Genomic DNA, 23,344 nt, shown 5'->3' with positions numbered 1-23,344 from the left:
AACCCTGCCTCGCCCAAGCATTGATTTGGTAGAAATAAAGTTAAAAGCAGTAAAGTCAGTGATTGAGGGCGAGCCTTCGTGGATGGAGTCAATCAAGATCTTCCTAGAGAACCTTCCAAAGGGTGATGATCTGAACACAAGAGCAAAACGAAGGGAAGCCAGTTTTTACACATTGGTGGATGGTGAGTTGTATCGGCGGGGAATTATGTCTCCTATGCTCAAATGTGTTGATACTAAGGATGCCCCGGGAATAATGGCGGAAGTCCACGAAGGAGTGTGCTCCAGTCATATCGGTGGGCGATCCTTGGCAGTAAAGGTTTTAAGAGCAGGATTTTACTGGCCTACAATGAAGAAGGGCTGTCTGGAATATGTTAAGAAATGTGAAAAATGTCAAGTCTTTTCTGACTTACATAAGGCTCCACCGGAAGAATTAACAACCATGATGGCGCCTTGGCCATTCGCTATGTGGGGGACTGACATTTTAGGACCCTTCCCAGTAGCAAAGGCGCAAATGAAGTATATCATCGTGGCGGTTGATTACTTCACCAAATGGATAGAAGCTGAAGCAGTGGCGACCATAACAGCCGCCAAGGTCAGGAACTTTCTGTGGCGAAGGATTGTTTGCAGATTTGGGGTCCCCATGGCGTTAGTAATGGACAATGGAACCCAATTTACAAGTAGTGTTACCCGGGAATTTTGCGCAGAAATGGGAATTGAAATGCGATTTGCTTCGGTAGAACATCCACAAACCAATGGGCAGGCTGAGTCAGCTAACAAGGTTATTTTGAAAGGCTTAAAGAAGAAGCTGGATGAAGCGAAAGGACTTTGGGCGGAAGAATTAGCAGGCGTCCTATGGGCATACAACACCACTGAACAGTCAAGCACGAGGGAAACCCCATATCGTTTAACTTATGGAACTGATGCCATGCTCCCTATGGAGATTGCCAACCAAAGCTGGCGAGTGGCTCGGTTTAATGAAAATGACAATGGGGAAAATTTGATAGCAAATCTAGTCATGCTGCCTGAGGAACAACGGGAGGCGCACATAAGGAATGAGGCGGGAAAAGTGAAGGTTGCAAGAAAGTTTTCAACAAAAGTTGTGCCAAGAACGATGAGGGTAGGAGACTTAGTGCTCCGAAAAAATACCATACCTGACAAACACAACAAACTGTCGCCCAACTGGGGTGGGCCTTACAGGATTATAGGCGACGTGGGAGGAGGAGCTTATAAGTTGGAACAACTTAACGGTCAAAAGGTTCCACGAACATGGAACGCCTCACATCTGAAACAGTATTTTAGTTAAAAGAAACAACAAAGGTGAATGAAGCCGCACTCTTTTTCCCTTTCTTTGGAGAGGTTTTTAATGAGGCGGCATATGTAAGAATGAAGGGACAATTGTTCCCATGTATGAAAAAGTAATGAAAACAAACCTTTCAGAATAAGAAAGTATCGCCATGTTTTACGAGTTCATGCAGTGCATATCGTACCAAGGTATACAATACCGCGAATAAACCTTTCAGAATAAGAAAGTATCGCCATCATATGTTAAAAGCCTTGGCAATTCTAGTGGCCACTAGAAACCAAGCTTCGTCGAAAAATCGGCTAAGGTATATAAACCCAAATAAAAAGAAAATTTAGTAAACAACAACTTGAGGTAACAACGGTTGAACTTAAACAAATTTCATTAAAAATGAAAAAAAGAGCGAAGCCCATACATGACTTGAAACAACAACGAACAAAAGAGCAAAATGGCAAAGCCCAAAAGCAAAATTTTGACTTAAACAAAATAAAAACAATCTAAATTCAAGCCGAATTCTCATTGTTGGCGTTGTTGTCCTGGCTTGCAACAGCTTGAGGGTCTTCCTTCCCTTGATCCTCATTCTTGTTCTGGTCATTCCCATCCTCGCCATTCCCTTCCTCAGGTTCAATTTCAGAATCAAACTGAGGAAGAAGGTCGAGGCCAACGTCATCATCGCCAATCACTTGACCATCCTTGATCTCCTTTAGATACCCGATGCGAGAAAGATCGAAGCCCGGTTCAACCACTCTTATTTGCTCTTTGGCCGCCAGAAAGCCTTGGACAAATTGAAGGGAGGCGCGCCCTAAAATGGAAGCATTCAGGCGTTCATACTTCTTCTCCAGTTTTTGGCACTTGGCCTGAACAGTAGTGTGTTTGTCATTGATGGCTTCTTTCAGAGACTTGGTCTTCTGAAGGAGCAGGTTAGAAGCCGCCAAGTCATCAGTTAACTTAGCGCACTTCTCCTCAGCAGACTTCAGATTTTTGTTGGCGGTCTCAGCATCGACCTTCGCTCGCTCATATGCAGCCTTATAATCAGCCGCCTTCTTCTCAAAACGATTCTTGGCCGATATCAATTCCTTCACACACTGAGCCATTCCCGCCACAGTGCTGGCGGCAGAAAGTGCATGGAAGATTGCCAGGGAAGCAATGTTGGGGGGGCCTTGACCGGAAATATCTTTGTGAATCCAGTTGTCAAAAGTGCGGGTCATGAAGTCCAACCCGTTGAAGTGAGGATCAGATAAGCTCAGCAAAGGGGGAGGAGCCTCGCCACCAATGGCTGAGCTAGTGCCAGCTTGGCTAAACGGAGTTGGCGGGCGGTTGATCAGCATACTTGAATCATGATGGGGTGGCGGGATATTGTCATTTCCCTTCTTTTTCTCCGCAGGATAACTTTTGGAAGCCAAACCGGTTGGATCGAGAGTTGACTGGTGAAGAGGTTTACCAGCAGCAGCGCCTGAAGTTCTTTGGCGCTTAGGGTCCCTGACGTTATCAGAGCCCGAAGCACCCTCATTCTACTTCTTCTGTTCAGTTTCGGCGGCCCTTTTCTTCGCCGCCGCAGCAGACTGGGCGAGGTATTCCTTCATCTTCAATGGGTTAGCGTCGACCTTGCTTTTTCCCATCGTAGCTACATGGAAAGTATCAGTTAGACAAGACACATGAACAAAATGAAAGAGCAAGTTATGTGCAAAGATTATAAACTTACTAAAAAATTGATCTAAAGTGCCGGATTTCGACGCCTCAATCAAGTCATGACCAGAGATTACTGGTAGTGTGCGAAGATAATCGGCGATGCCCTGCTCAGAATCATCCAAGGCGTCATAGGACACGGATATTTTTCGGCGAGGGTTTTTTGTCCAGTAAAAGGGGAAGAGAGGATTATTGTCGGAATCTCGGAACAAGTTCTTTATTTCGGGCGACTCCATAACTTTGAAGTATTTTCTCTACCATACTTTGTAATGGCTTTTAAGGGCGGTGAATCGGCTCATGTTCTTACGGGCTAAAAGGGGAGCCCATTTAACAGAGGTAGGCTTAGTGGTGACTGACTTATAGAAAAGGAAAAACAAGGGGTACGTCGGAGTGAAACTCAAATGTTCGCAAAGAATTTCAAAGCAGCGGATAAAACCCCAGGTGTTGGGTTGGAGTTGACAAGGCGCCACGTTCAGAAAGGAAAGAACGTGACATATAAAAGGCGAGAATGGAAGTTTGATATTCAAGTCTAAGAAAAAATAACCATAAACAAAAAAGAAATCGGGCGATTCATCGGATGGCTCTTTGCGCAAAAGAACACAGTCATCCTCGCCACATAGAAGAACATTCAACTGAAGATCTTCATTATTAGAGGTGGCGGGATTTATCTTCGTAAACCCTTGGGCAGATATTTGAAGCGAGTTAATGCTCCCAACACTGCCCCAGATGGAACGCCAAAGACACTTATCTTCAACCAAATGTGCGTTCGAACGCCATTCGGGTGAAGACAAATCTCCATTAGAGGAGAGAATAGAATCTACCGAGCCGGCGGGACCGGAATCCTTGTGAGTAGAAGGCGAGGAGTGAATTTCAATGACAGTGGGGGCAGAAACTTCCCCCTCCGTAGAGGGTGAAGAAAGTTCCAAGGAAGAAATACTAAAATTTTGCAACGACATACTGGGTAATTTCATAAAAAGAAAAAGAAGAAGATGAACAGGTTCAAAAAGAAAAAAGAGAAAGACGAACAGTTTCAAGAAAGAGAAAGGACTCACCGGAGGAAGAAGTGGAGGATTGAGTAAGAAGGATGTCGGCTATGGGAGAGCACCGCGCAATGACGACGGCCGGAGTGACGGAGGTTCGCCGGAGTTCAAGGAGGAGAAAGTGAGAATTGCAGAGAAAGTTTTCAGGAAAAGAGTTTCAGAAAAGTGAAAAGTAAAAAGGGGTTTTTATAGAGGGAAAAAGAGGAGAGAGAATGAGTGGGGGAAGATCGTGAAGAGTCGTGGGATTCGAAATTTGAAAAGGTATGAACTGAAAAGATGTAACTCCTCGAGACGCACAACCGCATTCATGGCAAATGATGACGAATTCCCGAAAAACAAGGATTACGTGCGTCAGTTGAAAAGACGTGATTGACGGTTATGACAATGGCGATATATCTACGAAAATGGAGATGAAGACGGCGAAACATAAAAGTGGCGCCATATAAACGAACAACGAAATGGCGATGAATGAATAAACAATAAAGGCGGGCGACTAATTAGCATAATGAAGACATTTCGACTCAAGTTACCCGAGCCTCATGTCTTGGGGGCATGTGGACTGGGCGGGACATAAAGGATAATTATGCCCGCCCAAAATGAACAATCAACCGACCGAAGACAGTCATGGCGGGAACAATGACACAACGAGCTTCTTTGCCCTTCCTTAGGTGGACCCACGAGCCAGCTGGAAGATTCCTTTGGATTTGTCTTATATGTATAGGGATTTGGGCCCTGATTGTCAGGCCCAAATATAGGAAAATTCCATATCATGACTTTACCCTCTATAAAAGGGGAGGTCATCAGCTTGTACGAAACAACTTTTTCAACATTAATGAGAATTTACTTTTTATGACATCTTACCATTTTTAGTGCTCTCCTAGGGTTAGCTTTATTACTTCTTCTTACGTAAGCTGCTCTAGTACGGAACAACAATGATCTGATAGTGGTAACTATCAGAGTTAATAATTACAAAACAAAGAAAGTGTTCTTAGACCAGGGGTCTTCGGCGAATATTATTTATGGTGACGCCTTTGACCGTTTAGGTCTTAAGGAGTCAGATTTAAAGCCATATCCAGGAACTCTGGTAGGATTCACAGGAGATCGAGTGAGCATACGAGGCTAAGTTGAAATCCCAAATGCTTTTGGTGAGGGGGACTTCGTCAAAAAATTTCAAGTCAAGTACCTTGTACTAGCGTGTCGAGCAAACTACAACCCCCTTGTAGGACGAGATACGCTAAACAAGTTGTGCGCTGTAATTTCAACTGCTCACTTAACGGTAAAATATCCAGCGTGCAACGAAAAGATAGGAATTCTGCGTGTTAATCAAGAAGCATCAAGAGAGTGTTATCTTAGAAGTGTGGCTCTCTATGGGAGAAAGGCCGCCAAGGAGAGTCATAGAATCACTGAAATTTTCCCACAGGAGGGTTTTACTTTGGACCCAAGAGACGACATTGATGATTTCCGCCCTCAGCCTCTGGAAGAAACTAAATCAGCAAAAGTCAAAGACAGAATGCTAAAAATCGGCAGTGGCTTGTCAAAGGACCAAGAAGAACGATTAATTGCCCTGTTGGGCGACAACTTGGATCTATTTGCTTGGACAATCAATGATGTACTTGGAATCGATCCAAGCATAATCACTCACAAGTTGGCCATACGTCCTAGGGCGAAACAGGTTATACAGACAAGGCGTTGAATGAGCAAAGAAAAGGACAAGGCGGTGCAAGTAGAGACCAATAAACTAATCAAAGCTCAATTTATTCATGAAGTACAATATCCAACATGGCTAGCTAATGTTGTGATGGTCATAAAAGCTAATGGAAAGTGGAGAATGTGTACGGATTACACGAGTTTGAACAAAGTATGTCCAAAAGACTCTTATCCGTTGCCCAATGTCGATAAATTGGTGGATCAGACTTCTGGAAATGAACTTTTAAGCCTCATGAATGCCTATTCTGGGTATAATCAAATCATGATGCATCCCCCAGATGAAGAAAGCACGACGTTCATGACCAATCAAGCTAATTATTGCTACAGAACCATGCTCTTTGGCTTGAAAAATGCGGGCGCTACTTATCAGCGCCTGATGGACAAAATTTTTGCAAACCAAGTTGGCAGGAACATGGAAGTATATGTTGATGACATGATTGTCAAGTCTACCAAGGCGGGCGATCATGGTGAAGACTTAAAAGAAGCTTTCGCAAAGTTAAGGAAGTACAACATGAAATTGAATCCCAAAAATGTTCCTTTGGAATTCAAGGAGGGAAATTTTTAGGGTTCATGATAACATCAAGAGGCACTGAAGTAAACCCAGACAAATGCAAAGCAGTTCTGGAGATGAAAAGCTCCGCCAATGTCAAGGAAGTGCAACGGTTAACAGGACGTGTGGCTGCTTTAGCTCGCTTTTTGCCGATGGCGGGAGATAAAGCAGCCCCATTCTTTACATGTTTGAAGAAGGATTCAACATTTCAATGGACTGAATCGTGCGAGCAAGCGTTTACCAAGTTGAAAGAATTACTGGCAACACCGCCGGTGCTATCCAAACCAACTCCAAATGTCCCTTTAATTCTTTACTTGGCGGTCACCGATAAAGCATTTAGCACTGTATTACTTCAAGAAGAGAAGAAAAAGTATAAGATTATTTACTTTGTTAGCCATACTTTGCAAGGCGCTGAGTTGCGATACCAAAAAATTGAAAAGGCGGCATTGGTAATTCTGAAAACAGCAAGATGCCTCAGACCATACTTCCAAAGTTTCCAAGTGAAGGTTAAAACCAAAATTCTGTTGAGACAAATATTACAAAAGCCTGACTTGTCAGGGCGATTAGGCAGTTGGTCGGTAGAGTTATCTGAATATGACATTCAGTATGAGCCAAGGGGGACCGTCACAATCCAGATTTTGATTGACTTTGTGGCGGAAATGACGCCCACTGAAGACGAGGGAGAAAGCGGTGAGTCGATTTTATCTGTTGATGGATCTTCAAATGACAAGGGAAGTGGGGTGGGGATAACTATCGAAAACCCAGACAAGATGACCATTGAACAATCCCAGAAATTTGAGTTCAGGGCGAGCAACAATCAAGCGGAATTTGAAGCATTAATAGCCGGATTAAGACTCGCCGTGGAGTTGGGAGTCCAAAAGCTGTTCATCAAAGGCGATTCACAGTTAGTGGTTAAAAAATTAAAGGGAGAATATCAAGTAAAGGACCCACAACTTTCCAAATACTTGGAAATTGTGCATAGGTTAATGATGGAGATTGAAAAAGTCAGGATAGAACATATCCCAAGAAGTCAAAATGAGCGGGATGATGTATTGGCAAAGTTGGCTAGCACTGGTCGATTAGGAAATTATCAAACAGTCATACAAGAAACTCTTCCTCACCCAAGTATTGACCTTGTTGAGATAAAACTAAAGGCGATAAAGGCCATAACAGACGGAGAACCCTCTTGGATGGAGCCGATAAAGAAATTCCTCCAAAATCCCCCAAAAGAAGACAATTTGAATACAAGAGAAAGGCGACGGGAGGCCAGCTTCTACACACTAGTGGGCGATGATTTATACAGGCGGGGAATAATGTCACCATTGCTCAAATGCGTAGACATTAAAGATGCCCAAGGCATCATGGCAGAAGTTCACGAAGGTGTATGCTCCAGCCATATAGGAGGGCGATCTTTAGCAGTAAAGGTGCTAAGAGCAGGGTTTTATTGGTCAACGATAAAGAAAGATTGTCTAGAGTACATGAAAAGATTTGTCAAGTAACAAGTCTTTTCTAATTTGCATAAAGCCCCACCAGAATACTCAACAACAATGATGGCACCATGGCCATTCGCCATGTGGGGGACAGATATTTTAGGTCCATTCCACGTATAAAGGCGCAAATGAAATACATCATAGTGGCGGTGGATTATTTCACCAAATGGATAGAAGCTGAGGCATTGACAACCATTACAGCCGCCAAGGTCAGAAATTTCCTATGGCGAAGGATCGTAGGGCTGAGCATCGGGCGGTTTAGGTCGTTTCGGGCATGTTTTGGCCAAACCGACCAAAACCAAAACACTCATAACTTAATCCGTTCTCGACCGTGACCCCCACCGGATTTGTCGGGTCCGGGCCGCGTCGGGTATCGGTTGGAGCGGGTGGTTTGAGTCGGTTTTGGCGATCACCAAACAAGCAAAAAAGAAAAAAAACAGATGAATATTAAAACTTATAGAGAAACCACCGAAGAACAGAGAAGCCAGAAGAATTATTGAACGAAAATTTACAGAGAAGATTAAAATACAAAAAAGAACAATGATTGAAATAATACAGAGAAAAATAAAGTATCAACACAGTCTTGACCTTGCTCTCAGTCACCACCGGAGACGATGAACAACCAAACCTCTAAAACCTTTGATCAAAGACGATGAGCAATCTACCACATGCATGTTCAGATCCACTGTCTGAATGTTAAGATTCACCACAATCACAGAGAGCCAGAGAGGGAGGGTGGTCTTTTTCTTCCGGAGATGGATTCCAACAAAGTGAATCAGTGTATAAGGTTATGGTTGCATCAAAGGAACACATCCAACCGCCACAAGCACTGCCTTAGGAACGGCGTCGTTGTCGGGTTATCGCAGTGTTCAAGAGCAAGGCGCGCTGGAGGAAGAACTTCGTGGTTGCATGTGTGGTGGCTCTTGGTGGAATCAGAGATGGTGGTTAGGATTCTCCATTCATGAGGAGGTGGTGCCTTGCGGATGCACAAAAAACACTGAAGAACTTTCTTCATGTGAGATCATGTGAGATAAGGACCTGATAGAAGATTTTAGTTTGGATGTTGTGTGGTGTAGAGATTAGAAGGTTTTCTTTGAGAGTTTTCTTTGGCTGTTGTGTGGTGTAATCCGAACCCGCCCGAAAATCCATCTTTACCCGCCCGCCCAGCTTTTTGTGTCTTCGGTTAAAGCGGGTCTCGGGCGGGCCCGGATTTATGGTCAGCCCTAAAGGATAGTATGCAGATTTGGTGTTCCTATGGCACTGGTGATGGACAATGGGACTCAGTTTACCAGCAATTTGACAAGAGAGTTTTGTGCAGATCTTGGGATTAAGATGAGGTTCGCGTCAGTAGAACATCCTCAGACCAATGGGCAAGCTGAATCAGCTAACAAAGTGATCCTGAATGGCTTGAAGAAAAAGCTAGATGAGGCGAAGGGTCTCTGGGCGAAAGAGCTTTCAGGCGTCCTATGGGCATATAACACTACTAAACAAACAAGTACCGGAGAAACGCTATACCGCTTAACGTACGGGACTGATGCCATGTTACCCGTAGAATTTGAGAATCAAAGCTGGCGGGTATCTAGGTTTAATGAATCCGAGAATGGGGAAAATATGAAAGCTAATTTAATCATGTTGCCCGAAGAACAAAGGGAGGCACATCTAAGGAATGAGGCTGGAAAGGTAAGGGTCGCCCGAAAATTTGCAACAAAGGTAGTGCCAAGAACAATGAAGGCGGGAGATTTAGTGCTCCGGAAAAGAACGTTACCCAACAAACACAAAAAACTCTCACCCAATTGGGATGGACCTTTCAGGGTGATTGGAGAAATTGGGAATGAAGCCTATAAACTAGAACAATTGGATGGAAAAAGGGTTCCGCGAACATGGAACGCCTCGCATTTGAAGCAATATTTTAGTTAAAAGAAACAACAAATTTTTTTATGAAGTCGCACTCTTTTTTCCTTTAGAAGGTTTTTAATGAGGCGGCAAATGTAAATGAAGGGACAATAGTTCCATATTGAATGAAAGTTTAGTGTTTATATTTCCAACTACACGAGTTTTTATTCATATGTTTTTAAAGGTGTAAACCGCCTCAAGGTACATGCTACCACGAGTAAATCTCTCGGAATAAGAGAGTGTCGTGATGAGGACAAGGACAAGGACAAGGGCCATGGAGCACTAAAAGGACTGGGAGGGCCCATGACTAGGGCAAGGGCTAAATGGGCCAAGGAAGCACTTCAACAGGTGTTAGCATTAGCTCTTGAGGAAGGAACCCATGTGCAAGGACTTGAGCCCAAACTGGTGAATTTCCTCATGAACCATGAAGAAGAGCACGACCAAGATCAGCCCAATACTGGTAGCTGAGTTTGAATTATTGTTTCTAGTAATTTTCAATTCAATAAAGCCCAAATCCACCAAAGAGCATTAGCAACTAATGGAGCTGAAGTGGAAGCATGATGGGGGCGTGAATTTAATGCTTTGTGTGGAGGAATATTCCAAGTTTGAATCAGCCTTTGATGCAGAAGTAAAACTACAAGAATCTTCTTCATTAGTAGTTATTTCCCTGTTTTTTTTGTTTTAATGAAATAAGAGTAATTTTAGGGGTTGTTACAGCCAAGTTTGACCAGCTCATTAGGAGCTTGGAATTCAGTTTTTCAGTTGTATTTTGAATGTTAAAACTTCATAATGAGTCATTAAATGGAGTTAAGACATTGTCTCTCATTTGTAATACAAAGCAAAGCCATAAACTCTTATAAAAAGGGGTGGACGGCCAAGGCTTAAGCATGAATGAATTTGAGTAATTTTTCTGAGTTAATTCAGATTGTTTGAGAATGATTCTCATACCCCTTGAGTGATTCAAGACCTTGACTTATCAAAGGTTTGCCACCACCTTTGTGTGACGTCTGTAGTTCCGTATTCACAAAGTTCCATTCCAATTCTGTCCAGTTTTTCCTTGCACAAAATTCTTCTTTACTTTTCCCTTCCAACTCTGATTTCTCAAGTCCTAAAATCATCCTAGACGATCCATCAAGCCCTTGTTCCATCTTGGGTCATATCATTTGGTATCAAAGCTCCGGTTCTAGGATTTTGGTTTCTTTTCTTATCTGGAATTCTGGTTAGCAACTCTTTATGTCACTTCTTGTTACCTTGATTTTAGTGTTTGCTTCTTTTGGCTGAACCATTGCAAAAGTTAAGCCTTGTTAATTGTTCAGAATAAAAAAACAAATTACCAAACGAAAATTCAAAAAAAAAAAACGAAAATTCAAAAAAAAAAGGGCTGAATGGTTCTTGTTTAATTAGCCAAATTCAATTGTTCAAGGTAATTTTGTTGCTAGCATTCCAACTTATTTTCTTCTTTCTGTTTGTTCTTAAATTTTGTTTATTTTCTTCTTGTGTCCTTTTCTCTGTTCAGTTCTTTTAGTTTTTTTTTTGATTTATTTTCCTCTTCTATTTTCTAAAGTCTATTCTAATTTGTGTGACTCTACACAAATTTGGTGGCATAATTCTTTGTGTGTCTTAACTTTGATTTACTCAAGAGATTGTGAGAATTTTTGAGTGGAAAAAGGCAAGAGTGCACATCATAGAAAAGCCAATTTGAGGGAAAATACGAGTGAAGTGAGGTAAACACTAACATTTGTTTGTTCTACTTGAATCTTTTCATTTGTCAAAGATGTCAGGAGAAGAGGAGAAGCAACCAACAGTGCGACTTTCGACCATTTTAATGCGAGCTCTTACACAACATCTGGAAAACTTAATGAGGAGGCAAACTGAAGAGATCCACGAATGGCTGGATCAAATGGGGAACCGAAACAATAGTGACAGTGAAGGTGGGAGGCCACGACGAATTCGTGAAAATCCTAGACCTGCTCGGATTGAAGGAGTCAAATTCAAAATTCCTCCTTTTAAGGGAAAGAGTGATCCAGAGGCATACTTGGAGTGGGAACTCAAAATAGAGCATGTCTTCGCTTGCAACAACTATGAGGATGACCAAAAGGTGAAACTTGCAGCTGCTCATTTTTCAGACTATGCTCTTGTTTGGTGGAATAAGTTTGCAAAAGAGAGATTGAGAAATGAGGAGCCAGCGGTGGAAACTTGGGCTGAAATGAAAAGAATTGTAAGACCTGGATTTACAGAGCAAGTTAATTTCCGACTCACGCGTAGGATCAGTGTAAGCGTGACAGGAATTTGATGTTTGGGGAAGATTAATGAAGAAGAAAGTTCAGGAATTGCTTGAGGAATGTTTCATAGTTGTTTTAGGAGTTAGTGCGAGTCGTCTGCACACCTGCCTTATGTCGAGAGTGTCCAGAATAGGCTAATTTCGCTTTTAAAGCAACGTTTAAGTGAGATTTCAAATCCTTGGAAAAATTTAAAGGTTCTCTTTATTTTTCCTTCGACCAGTGTTTCATTTCGGAACCCTGGACTGTACGCACGATAGTATTCACTTTTCGGAAGTCCGACGACGCTAATTTCTTTGCTTCGAAACCCTAAATTCAATCACTGGATGAAGACTTTTTCTATTCGGGACTTTTAATGAAGTTTCCGTCCATGTTGTAGATTTGTTTCGATGTTTCCAATCTTTCTCCATAACAAAGTTTTGTCGTCTGACCATCACAGCAAAAAGTAGTTTTTCGGGACAGATTAACTTACACCGCTTTTGGGATTTTATGGATCGTTTTTCCCAAATGTCAGATATTTGTTTTGAGTTCTGGAATTCTGTCGCCAGAATCTCTCTTAGAATTAATCGGTGAATGTGCTGCAAAAATCGAAATCGCGAAATTTTCATTTTCCCGCGATTTCACCTTCCTATAAATAGTTAAAAATTCAAAAATATCTTCATTTTCATCCATTTGGGGCCGCAGATTGAGGAGAGAAAAGGGAGAGGAGATTTTCGCCGAAACTTGACCGATCTTCGCGCAGTTCGTTCCTACTTCAAGGTATCGAGGTAACTAGCTTGATTCTTACCTCTGCTCACTGTTTCTACTGCGTTTCTTAAGCTGTTTCTGTGCTCAAAGTTTCGAGCTTTTCGTAAAACTGTCCGTTTTTCCTGATTTCTCTGTTGGGGTATCTTCTGTACGTGCCCAAGAGCCTAGAACCGTCGTCGGTATTCGCCGATATGGATCGAGTTGTCAAGGATATGAAAAACTGATTCAAAACCCTTTTTGGCGCACATTTCGAAACTTTAATGTCGAAAAGTCGCAATCCGACTTCGTGCCTTTAGGATTAGTTGTTACGAATGTCGTTAGGATCATTGCTGTCAAATTTGTTTTCCGAAGTGATAACTTTGAGGTTTAGAGCTTTTATTTTGGACCAAAACGCCCCTGAACAGCCGTATTTCGATCCGATCGTCCGAAAATTTTTCCGACAGTTTCTTTGCCTTAGTTTTACCCTAAAACTACCTGGTAAACAGATTAGATCGAAGAAAAAGAGCCGGAGCTCTTTTCTCCTTATGGCCGAGAACTATTTCATGGGGGGGGGGGTTTCGTTTTCGAAAACTTGTCTTTTCGTATCCGATTGTTGTATTCTGAAGCTTTAATGCTTTGTCTATCGTTAATTAGCTGTATTGTGATCGAGCTAATCGATTTTGGTTGGATTTCTGCTTTGTTTTCTCCGAGGTTCAGTTGAAGGAACTTTGGGTTTTGCAGAGCATTTGTGTGAAGAGAACCTTGGCCAAGAGAGTGGAGCAGCTCGAGGTTAGGGCAACATACTTACTAGCTATTTGTATTGTAGGCGTCGATAACTTCGACTTGAATATTGCTTGATATTGAAGATTGCATTGAATGTTGATTATCGCTTTGAACTGGAAAATGTTTTCTGGAGGCTTCGGCCGAGTGAACTTATATGAGACGTGTGTCTCCGTTTTCTGAGAGGCTTCGGCCGTTTACTGGTTTCTGTCTTATGATTTACGCACAGAATTATTGTTGTATTGCTTCTTATAGCTTGAGATATTGATATTGTTGTCGGATCGTGCGCTTTGACGCAATTGCGGAGTGTAGGACATTTGAATTGATTCTCTTTGATCATTCGAGTTGAAAGAATAACCCTAGGCAGGTCCTGACCTGAGGTCTGAGATCTAGCCCTCTTTGGAATACTTAGACTTTTCCCGGGGATTATATTTGGGGGATTTGGGAAACTTTGAATAGCTGGAATTTGGAACTTGAGAACTTATGGAACTTGGATTTCGATAATAAACCTCATAATTTGATTAACTCAACTTGAAATGCTTTGATTAATTAACGAGACCTTTAGGAAAATTTAAGAGTTGGAAATGATTGTGAAAAACGGGAAATAGTCGAAAAGCCTTGAACTTGAGATGATTTGATGGTCGTCACGGGGATGAACCATAGTGACCATGGAAATGTCACTGAGTGCAATATGTACTCCGGCTTTTCACAGCCTAGTCGCAAAGACGACTTTGACCTTCGGGTACTTTTAAATTGAGATTTGTAGTTAAACACGTACGAGCAAGGACAATTCGGTGTTTGACTAACCTTATTGCATCATGTATACGTTCGGGGTTTTGGGACGGTCGAAAGACTGGGCCTTCACGAAGAACACCAAGAGTGTATCTTCGACATTGCGGCGCGAATCCGTATGTCCAAACCCGACGGGTTGGGCCGATTCGGCAATAATTGTTGACACGCGCGGATCCGTATATTCAATCCGATGGATTGGATCGATTCGGCGGTAGTCACTCAGGCACGCGTGAGTCCGTATGTCCAATCCGATGGATTGGATCGATTCAGCGATTGCCATTTTACCTCGCGTGAATCCGTATGTTCAATCTGAGGGATTGGATCGATTCAGCGATAACCTTGCGACTCGCGCAGATCCGTATGTTCAATCCGATGGATTGGATCGATTCGGCGATAGTCATTGGACACGCGCAACGTCCGTATGTTCGACTCTTTTGAGTGAACCGACTTGGCGTTGTCATTTGGTACATGTGCTGAAGGTGCAAAAAACACTAGAAAGGGGGGGTTTGAATAGAGTTTTTGAATCTCGGGTAAACTTTTCGGCTTTTTCAAAACTCAAAGATAAAAACTAAGTGCTGAATGATAGGAAGTAAAGCACACGAGTATTTTATCCTGGTTCACTTGAGATAAAAGCTCAAGCTAATCCAGTCCACCTGTGAAGGTGATTTCTTCCTTCTTCTGATGAAGGCAATCCACTAAAATCAATGAATGTTACAACTGCACTTTGCAATCTGCTAAGTGACTAACAGTACACTGATTTTCTCACTAGTATCCTCTTAAGAAGCTGATCTACCGATCCTCTTAAGACTAGCTAAATACTGAATCAACCTTGATTCAGTCCTCTCAAGATCCGACCAACCTTGGTCTCTTGATGAACTTTACAATATGATGTAAAAGGTTTCGGGTTTACAACAAGTGCTTCTAACAAGCGAATAGTAAACTCAGAAGTTTAAGAACAGTGAAGAAATAATGCTAAGAGAATGGTTTGTATATGTTGAATATTTTCAGCAGAGTTTCTTCGTCTCTTTCTTCTTTCTTCAGCCTTTATATACTCCAACACTTGTGATGTAGCCGTTGCTAGGGTTTTATCCGTTGGAGTGGCAATTCTGTAATATCAGACTGCTAGGCTGTACAAGGTAGGTGGCGGACAGACTGAGACTTGTACGACGTTGTACTGTGATAGCGACCTGTCCTTTCACCAGTTGACTTGTGATGAAGGAGCTTCAGATGAACGTTGATGAAGCTTCTGATCATCGTCAGATTGAAGCTTGGAGTCTTCTGACCATGCAACTTCTGCTTCTGAACGAGTTCCTCAGAACTTCTGATCGTTAGAGCTAGAATAGCCTGGGTCTTCAGAACCAACTTCTTGCAAGTCTTCAGAACTTGAGTCTTCTGCTTCTGGACCGTTCCACTGGAACATCTGGTCTTCAGAACTTCTGACTTGAGTTCTTCAGATCTTCTTGAGAGCTTCCATCTTCAGAGCTTCTGAAGTATTTGCCACTGTTCAGAACGAACATGATAGATTAAATAGCTCTCTTTTTAGTAACCCTTGGTTCTTCTTCTTCTGAACGAATAGGCTTGGGTCAGATTCAGAACCTGTTTGTCACAACTTAAAAAGACAAACGTTAGGGTACCACAATTGTTCATCATCACAAACCTTAATTGTAATCATCAAAACATAGAGATGCAACCACTGATCAAACCTTGATCTTACAATCTCCCCCTTTTTGATGATGACAAAACAAGTATTTTGATGAACAATTTTTACAGAATAAACTGAATACACAAGAGAGTAAAGATCAGAGAACAAACTTATCCTTGTGTAACAGTTTGCTATGCTCTTTCTGAATCTAGGACAACACCTGTTTCTGAGCTAGGATCTCCCCCTGACTCCCCCTGAATCTATGACTTGATGAATTTGTGAAGATTCTAGAATCGGAGTCTGGTTATGTGATCAGAATTTACGCTTGAAGAGATGTATACTCATCAGAAGTGATGGTTTCAGAACTTAGCGTATCTCACATAATAACATAGAGTCTTGTCCAGATATAATTGGAATAAAGCGTTAGAAGCAAGATTAGTTCAAAATGTATTCCTTATCTGAGACGCTTGACATTATCTATGTGCTATAAGTATTGATACTTATTCTCCTCTACTGGTTTTATGTAATATAAAAAATTTATCAAAACCAATTTTATCAAAACCAATTTATGTACTCCCCCTTTTTGTCATAATCAAAAAGAGTGAAAAACACAATCAACAATAGCAATAACAGAGAAGTGATGCAATTAAGATAGGTTATTATTATTGAATGGAGAAAAAGTACAAAGGATCGAGAGGAAAGAAGAAGACTAAGCCTAGACAAACAGAAAAGCTCGAGAATTCTTCATGGAGAGAAGTTGAAGATGGAGAGGACGAATGTCCTTATCAATTGAGGCTAACTGAGTAGCCAAATCTTCCTTCAAGGCAACATTCTCCTGGACAGCCTCTGGATCCGCTTCATGATGATCTTCCTCATATTCCAGAAGCATGCAAATGCCCTGGAGCTGAGCTTCGATGTCCTCCTGGCGATTGGTCAGACGGAGGAGGTCATTCAGAACATCTTGAAGGTTCTGAAGACAGTGAATCTGATGAGAAGTGAGCCAACAGGTCAGCAGATGCCCAATCTTCTCAAGAGCTTGAGAGATCTGAGAGGAAGAAAGATTAACACTCCATGGAAAGACTTGGTCAAATACCAAAGTCTTGAGTTCAGAAATGAAGTCGACAGAAGTCATTCTTGAATTAGGGAGAATGGAACAGAATGATAAGGAAGTGAATTGCGTTGTGATGGAGAAGAAGGATTGCGGAGATTATAAGGAGAAAAAAATAACAGAAAAACATGCATAAAAACTTATCAAATCATAAAGGCATGTGAGTTACTAAACGGACGGTGCATTGAATCAGATAAGAATAATTAAACAAAGTCAGCATAAAGTAAATGCAGTCATAACAATTAAATGTATGCATGATGGAGATGAGGAAGTCAAGGCTTGGAAGAAGAGGGAAGGTTGGCCATGAGGTACTGCATGATTGCTTCCATTTTTCCTAAGGACTCTTGAATTTGCTTGCTTTGCTCATTCTGAATACGTCCTTGTTCCTCAACCATCTGAAATAACCTCTGCTGATCATTCTGAATTCTGTCAATTCGGGCAGCAAGAATTTCAACTTCTGGAGCTGGATCAGATGTGGGAACTGCTGGAGGTTGAACATGAGGAGCAACTTCAGCCTCTGATGACATTGCAATATCAACTTGAAATGGCCCTTGCTTCTGAACTTCATCAGCATCTGCATCGTCCAGAATGACTATGCCATCTGTGCTTTCGTCTTCTTCCTCTGCTGAGAGCATCACAGCATCTTCTGAAGTACACTCAGAGATAACACATGGTCTTTCAGCCATAGCTCTCCTCAAGGGTTCACAGACCTTGTGTAGCACTCTCTGCCTCTGCTCATAGGCCCTTTCGGATGCATCATGAACTCTTAATCTTTTCTCCCTGCTAAGTTGCTTTTGAAGTTCATGACCTTTGCCTTCTGACCATCTCTCAAATGCAGACCATAGACTATCAACAAGAGAAGCATCAAACTGATTATCAGTTACCTGATACAGCCAGTTCAGCCTTCTGGTGGCCTCTTCAGAAAACTCCTGAATGAGTTGAGGAAGATTCTGAGGAAGAAAAGAGGTGGCCAGGGTCAGAACAGGCTGAGGAGTTCTGGCAGCATTGGAACTTGAAGCATTTGATTCATCCATGTTCTCTGAGAGAGTGGAGCCAATCTCATGGACCTTCTCTACGCCTGAGTGATCTGATTCAGCCATATACTCAGCTTCAGAGATAGTATCTGGCCTTTGCCTTGAGGTGACAGTCTTCTCAGGTGAAGTGAAACTCAGATCCTGTGAGTTGACTGCTGAGTAGTTAGACAAAGACACATAGGAGGTCTCAGCAGCATCTGGAATCCGATCTTCAAAATTGGAAGCAATTTGTTGAAGAGGCTTCACATTGAAAGGCGGCTCAAGGATCTGGACATCATCATCTTCCTTTTCTTTCTCAGCAGGGATCTCACCAGTTTGGGTTATGAGAAAGGTGTGTGGAGTGGATGCTGGCTTGGGAGTGAATTTCTCAACTAAGGTTTTTAGAGTTGCCTCACTTTGAATAATGCCTTGAATGAAGGAATTGAAAGGAGGTACTGGTTCAGTTGGGATGGATGTGGAAGAGGTGTAAATTGGAATGGAAGGAATGGTTGTGTTAGCTGTTTGGATGGTTGAAGTAGGAGCTTGAGGTTCAGCTTGTGTGTAAGTTTGTGTTTCAGGTTGAGTGGGTGCTGTTTGGGTTAAGGTATGCATGGAAGTAGATATAGGCAGGGGTTGTTCAGGTATAACTACTAAAGCAGAATCAGAATTAATGCTTTCAGTAATTACCTTACTGGGCTTCTGATGGGTGAGGTTCTGGTGAGTTTGACAGCCCTTGCTGGATCGGAAGTTCTTTTGGATCTTCTTTCACGTTGTGCTTCTGAAGCAGATTCAGAAGCTTGTTCTGCAACTGTCTCTCTCTGCTGAAGGGGACCTTTCAGAGGCAGCTTTCTTCTTCTTACCAAGTGTACCTCATCAGAATCTGTGGATTCTTCAGCCTCAGAGGAGTCTCTTATACCCTGAATCACATTCTGGATGATCTCATGGTCATCCTGCTCATCCTCTTCCTCAAGAATAATTTTTCGTCTCTTAGCCCGAGGCATGTCTTCATCTTCAGTTTCCTCACTTGAGGAGTCTTTCCATGATTCTTCTGAGCCTTCAGAATTAGAATCTTGTTGAGGTTGAGCTGAAGTTCTCTTCTGAGGTCTTTCAGGAGATGGTTCCCTGATGATCACAGTCTTGGAAGCAGCCTTTTTCTTTGCAGGTTCCTCTATCAGAATCCCTTTTCCCTTAGGATCTGAGGGCTTGCTGCTTGTTGCTCTCCTGGATTTCCTGGTAGTCAGCTTAGGAGGACTTTCAGGAAGAGTGTTAACAAATTCTGTAAGGGTGATAGGATCTCCTTGTCTTCTGAGCATCCTTACATATTCCAGAATGCATGCTGGATTGTCCTTCTTGGACCAAATGGGAAAGTCACCAATGGGGTAATTTCTCCGACGAACTTCATCAGAGGTGTCTTCTTTGGGAGCAACTTTAATCTTCTCAATGATCTGCATTTTCTTCAATTTTGTGCCAATGAGAGCATCACCAACTGTCATGGCCAGATCTTCGTGAAGTCCAAGATCTGATAGAGTCTTGACAAGCTTATTTTGGACGAAGATGTCTGACAGCAGCCTTCCATACGGAATGTAAGAGATCAATCTTTTGTTCTCATAACTAGTTGTGGTCCTTGATTTCTCAACACACTCCTTCAGATAATTGAAAAGTAGGAATGGCAGACATATAAGCTCACCAGTTGAAATGTAGTACATGATTACCTTCTGGGTTGCATTCAGGTAATCAGTTCCTCCAGTTCTGGGGTGAATACAGTGCATGAAGATCTTGTGCCAAATCTTCATCTCAGACTTTAAGTCCTTAATGTTGTACTTGGTTTTCTCGTAAGACCAGTTATCATAGAGCGCCTTGTTGACCACGGTCCTCATTCCAGCAACATTTGCTTCAACATTCTTGATCCTTTTTCCCTGCTGAAACTCCATACCCAGCAGTTTTGCTATAGATTCTTCAGAGATCACAATTTTCTTGTCCAGTACATGGGAGACGACGTAGTAGTCGTTGCAAACTGCATTATTCCAGAACTCGACAACCAATTTGTGATAGATTGGACCAACGAGCCTGTTGAAGTACCCAGACTGTAAGACCCAAGTTTTAAGCTTATGCTAAGTGAATAAACTTCCTATTCACGATTAGGGTTGATGTATCGTGAAAGGAAAACCTGAACAAGAGTTTACTAAATGGAATAAATTATGAAGGAGGGAGTTCAGGAAAAGTCAAAGGATTGTATCGAAGTCGATTTAAGTTATAGCACGAATAATATTCGCTTTAAAACCTAGGACAAGAACCTTAGAAAATCAAACTATGTTCCACCCTTGGAACACTGTAGGAATTTAGTCCAAAAATCTTCAGAGAAATGTTAGAACTTCTCTTTTTCCATATATAACAATCGTTTCGAGGCGAAACTCTAGGATCTACGAACGTCCGATTTCAATCATCGGAAGTTTGCCGAAACCGAATCACTGATAGTTCAGAAACCCTAAAATCAACGGACGATGAAGACTTTTTCTATTCGGAGCATCAAATAAAGATTTCATCCGCGTTCGCCCACTCTAATCGACGTTCCAGATCTTTCTTCAGAAGGAAGTTTCTGCATCCGAGGTCAAAATCATAAAGTGCATAAAGTGCATTTTAAGCCGGTACACATTAAAAACAAGCCTCGAAAACCAAAAATCATACTGATATTTCTTTGGAGAATTAGAAGATTCAACGGGAAGAATATCGTGTCTAATATACGTTTGAATCAGTAGGAAAAATCGGAATCGCGAAATTCTCATTTTTCCGCATTTTCCATTTCCTATATATAGTATATGAAAGAAAAAAGAAAAAAACAACAAAAAAATCACAACACACACACACGGCCGTAGCTTCAAGAGGAGGAAAAGGAAGAAAAGTGATTTTGCCAATTCTTGACCGATCGTCGTTCCGTTCGTTGCTACGCGTAGGCCTCGAGGTTCTTTTGAAGAATTTCCTGATGATTAAGGAGCTCATTGTGAAGGAACGTTTGAGGAGAACGCTGGAATAACTAGAGGTAAGGGCAACTTACCTTACTAGCTAATGCTTTAGGTGTCGATGCTTTCGACATTGATTTACTGTTTATGCTCTTGTTTGTGTTTTGATTGGGAAAAGTTTTCTGAGGCTTCGGCTGACAATGTAGATGATTCATCTACTGAATGTTTTTGAGAGTGAATTTCATGTTAAGTGCTATGTGGGTAATTTAGGATGTGTGATGCATGCTTTATATGCTAAGTGCTATGTGGTTATTGCATAATATGTTGATTTGACATGTTGGTTGTTTGTGCTGAGTTAATTATGCATTTGCAATGAAATATGAGTTTCCGAGTAGTGAGAATAGCGGGCAGGTCATGCCGATTTTATTTTGAGAGTTTTGAGAAAGTTTGATAGGGCGAATGAGATTCGGGCCTTGTTATGGTGTTTATGGATCGAGACATTCTCTGGAGTCATTTGGGGATTAGGAGAGCCCGAGAACTTATAGGATTTGCGATAAGACTAAAAGGATATCATTTAGTAAAGAAAACTCATAAGACATTAAACAACCTCTAAATCTTTAAATAAAGATAATAAGCTCGAAAGGAAGCTTTGGATGCAAATCTTAGTTTTTGGAAAACGAGAAGTGTCGTCGGATCCAAGTGTTGAGGAAGTTGAGAAGTTTTGAGTATGTTGATACTCTTGTGCTGTTGGAGCAGCGGGGTTTGTTGGGCTATCCGAGGGATAAGCCGGGAAATTGATAGTTTCCGAGTATGTTGATACTCTTTGCTCGAGGAGCAGTTTTGACCATCGGATTGAGATGAGTCGGATGATTTGGAGATCATCATGAGTTACAGTATATACCTTCGGGTACAGTATATGCCTTCGGGTACAGTTTATGCCTTCGGGTACAGTTTATGCCTTCGGGTACAGTATATACCTTCGGGTACAATATATCTATATGCCTTCGGGTACAGTATATACCTTCGGGTACAGTATATCTATATGCCTTCGGGTACAGTATATACCTTCGGGTACAGTATATCTATATGCCTTCGGGTACAGTATATACCTTCGGGTACAGTATATCTATATGCCTTCGGGTACAGTTTATGCCTTCGGGTACAGTATATACCTTCGGGTATAGTATATCTATATGCCTTCGGGTACAGTATATACCTTCGGGTACAGTATTTCTATATGCCTTCGGGTACTGTATATACCTTCGGGTACAGTATATCTATATGCCTTCGGGTACAGTTTATGCCTTCGGGTACAGTATATGTCTTCGGGTACAGTTTATGCCTTCGGGTACAGTTTATACCTTCGGGTAATTCGGACATCGACGGGGGATATGATCGACCGTGAGGTTAGGATCGACCTGTTGATTGTCGGGCATAGCGGAGGGAAAAGTCGACCCGCAGGGTTAGGACTGATCTGGCTATGTCAAGGTTGTAAGTGACACTCGAGGGATTATGGTCGACACAATGCCAGTGTTAGGACCGACTCGATCGTGCCCAGCCTATCTCTTCCGGAATCGTCGGGATTGACGTGGCATTGACGAATCATGCACTCTAATTATATTCGTTGGGATTTAGAGGAGTTGAAGTTGATAAACATCGTTATGTGTTTTAATGAGTAGATGTTGATAAATATTGTTATGTGCTTTGATGATTGAATTGTACTAGAGATTTGATAACATGCTATGTTTAAACCTTAGGGTAGACAATGCAGAACTTTTATGTGTATATACAACATATATATATACCCTTTTATACTCTACTTGTTGTATCGTATTCTCTATACTGTCTTCCGTAAGTTGACCCTTGCACGTGCTACCTGTGTTTGGGGGGCTATGTATGCCCTTTTTGTCAGATGCCGTTGACGGACTGTTTCGTGATGCTTCGTCGTACGGGGAAGACCCGGAGCGAAATGACTACTACTGAGCCTTCGACATGGACCCGGACTTCATGCATGACCAGATGAGAGTCGATGATGGAAGTATAGGGGATGGGTGTTTAGAGTCTACTAAGGTTGGGTGTTAGTGTCATAGCTCTGACTTATTCTTACTTTTGAGGGCTTGTGTTGCTGACACTTGACCTATCCTTTTGGGATTGTACATTTTGCCTACAGGCGTTACACTTTTCTACTTTCCGTCACTGGAGGTTACTCGTGACGAGGTTTGCTACTTACAGCGGGGGCTGCATTTATATTATATATTAGTTCTGTTATCTTTCGTTGAGAGTTTATTTCTTTAAGTCTTTGGTTCTGTTATCAAAAAAAAAAATTCACGTTTTCCGCTTTAAGTTTCTTTTTGGTTACTAAAGTGACGCCACCGAAATCG

General features: G+C 41.9%; 1 protein-coding gene across 1 annotated transcript; it reads left to right on the top strand.

Annotated features, from left to right (window-relative positions):
* The first annotated feature begins 6,435 nt into the window (after positions 1-6,435).
* On the top strand, positions 6,436-7,782 carry LOC130736368 (uncharacterized). Its single transcript, XM_057588204.1, has one exon. The coding sequence runs from the start codon at positions 6,436-6,438 to the stop codon at positions 7,780-7,782; it is 1,347 nt and encodes a 448-aa protein (XP_057444187.1).
* Positions 7,783-23,344: the final 15,562 nt, after the last annotated feature.

The sequence above is a fragment of the Lotus japonicus genome, chromosome 2 (assembly GCF_012489685.1).
Source record: "Lotus japonicus ecotype B-129 chromosome 2, LjGifu_v1.2".
Classification (NCBI taxonomy): domain Eukaryota; kingdom Viridiplantae; phylum Streptophyta; class Magnoliopsida; order Fabales; family Fabaceae; genus Lotus; species Lotus japonicus.
Note: the sequence above shows the minus strand (reverse complement) of the source record. Positions and strands in the feature narration are given on the sequence as shown.

What these genes read in the sequence shown, in the direction of transcription:
- LOC130736368 (XM_057588204.1), top strand. Translation starts at nt 6,436, where the DNA reads ATGGCGGGAGATAAAGCAGCCCCATTCTTTACATGTTTGAAGAAGGAT.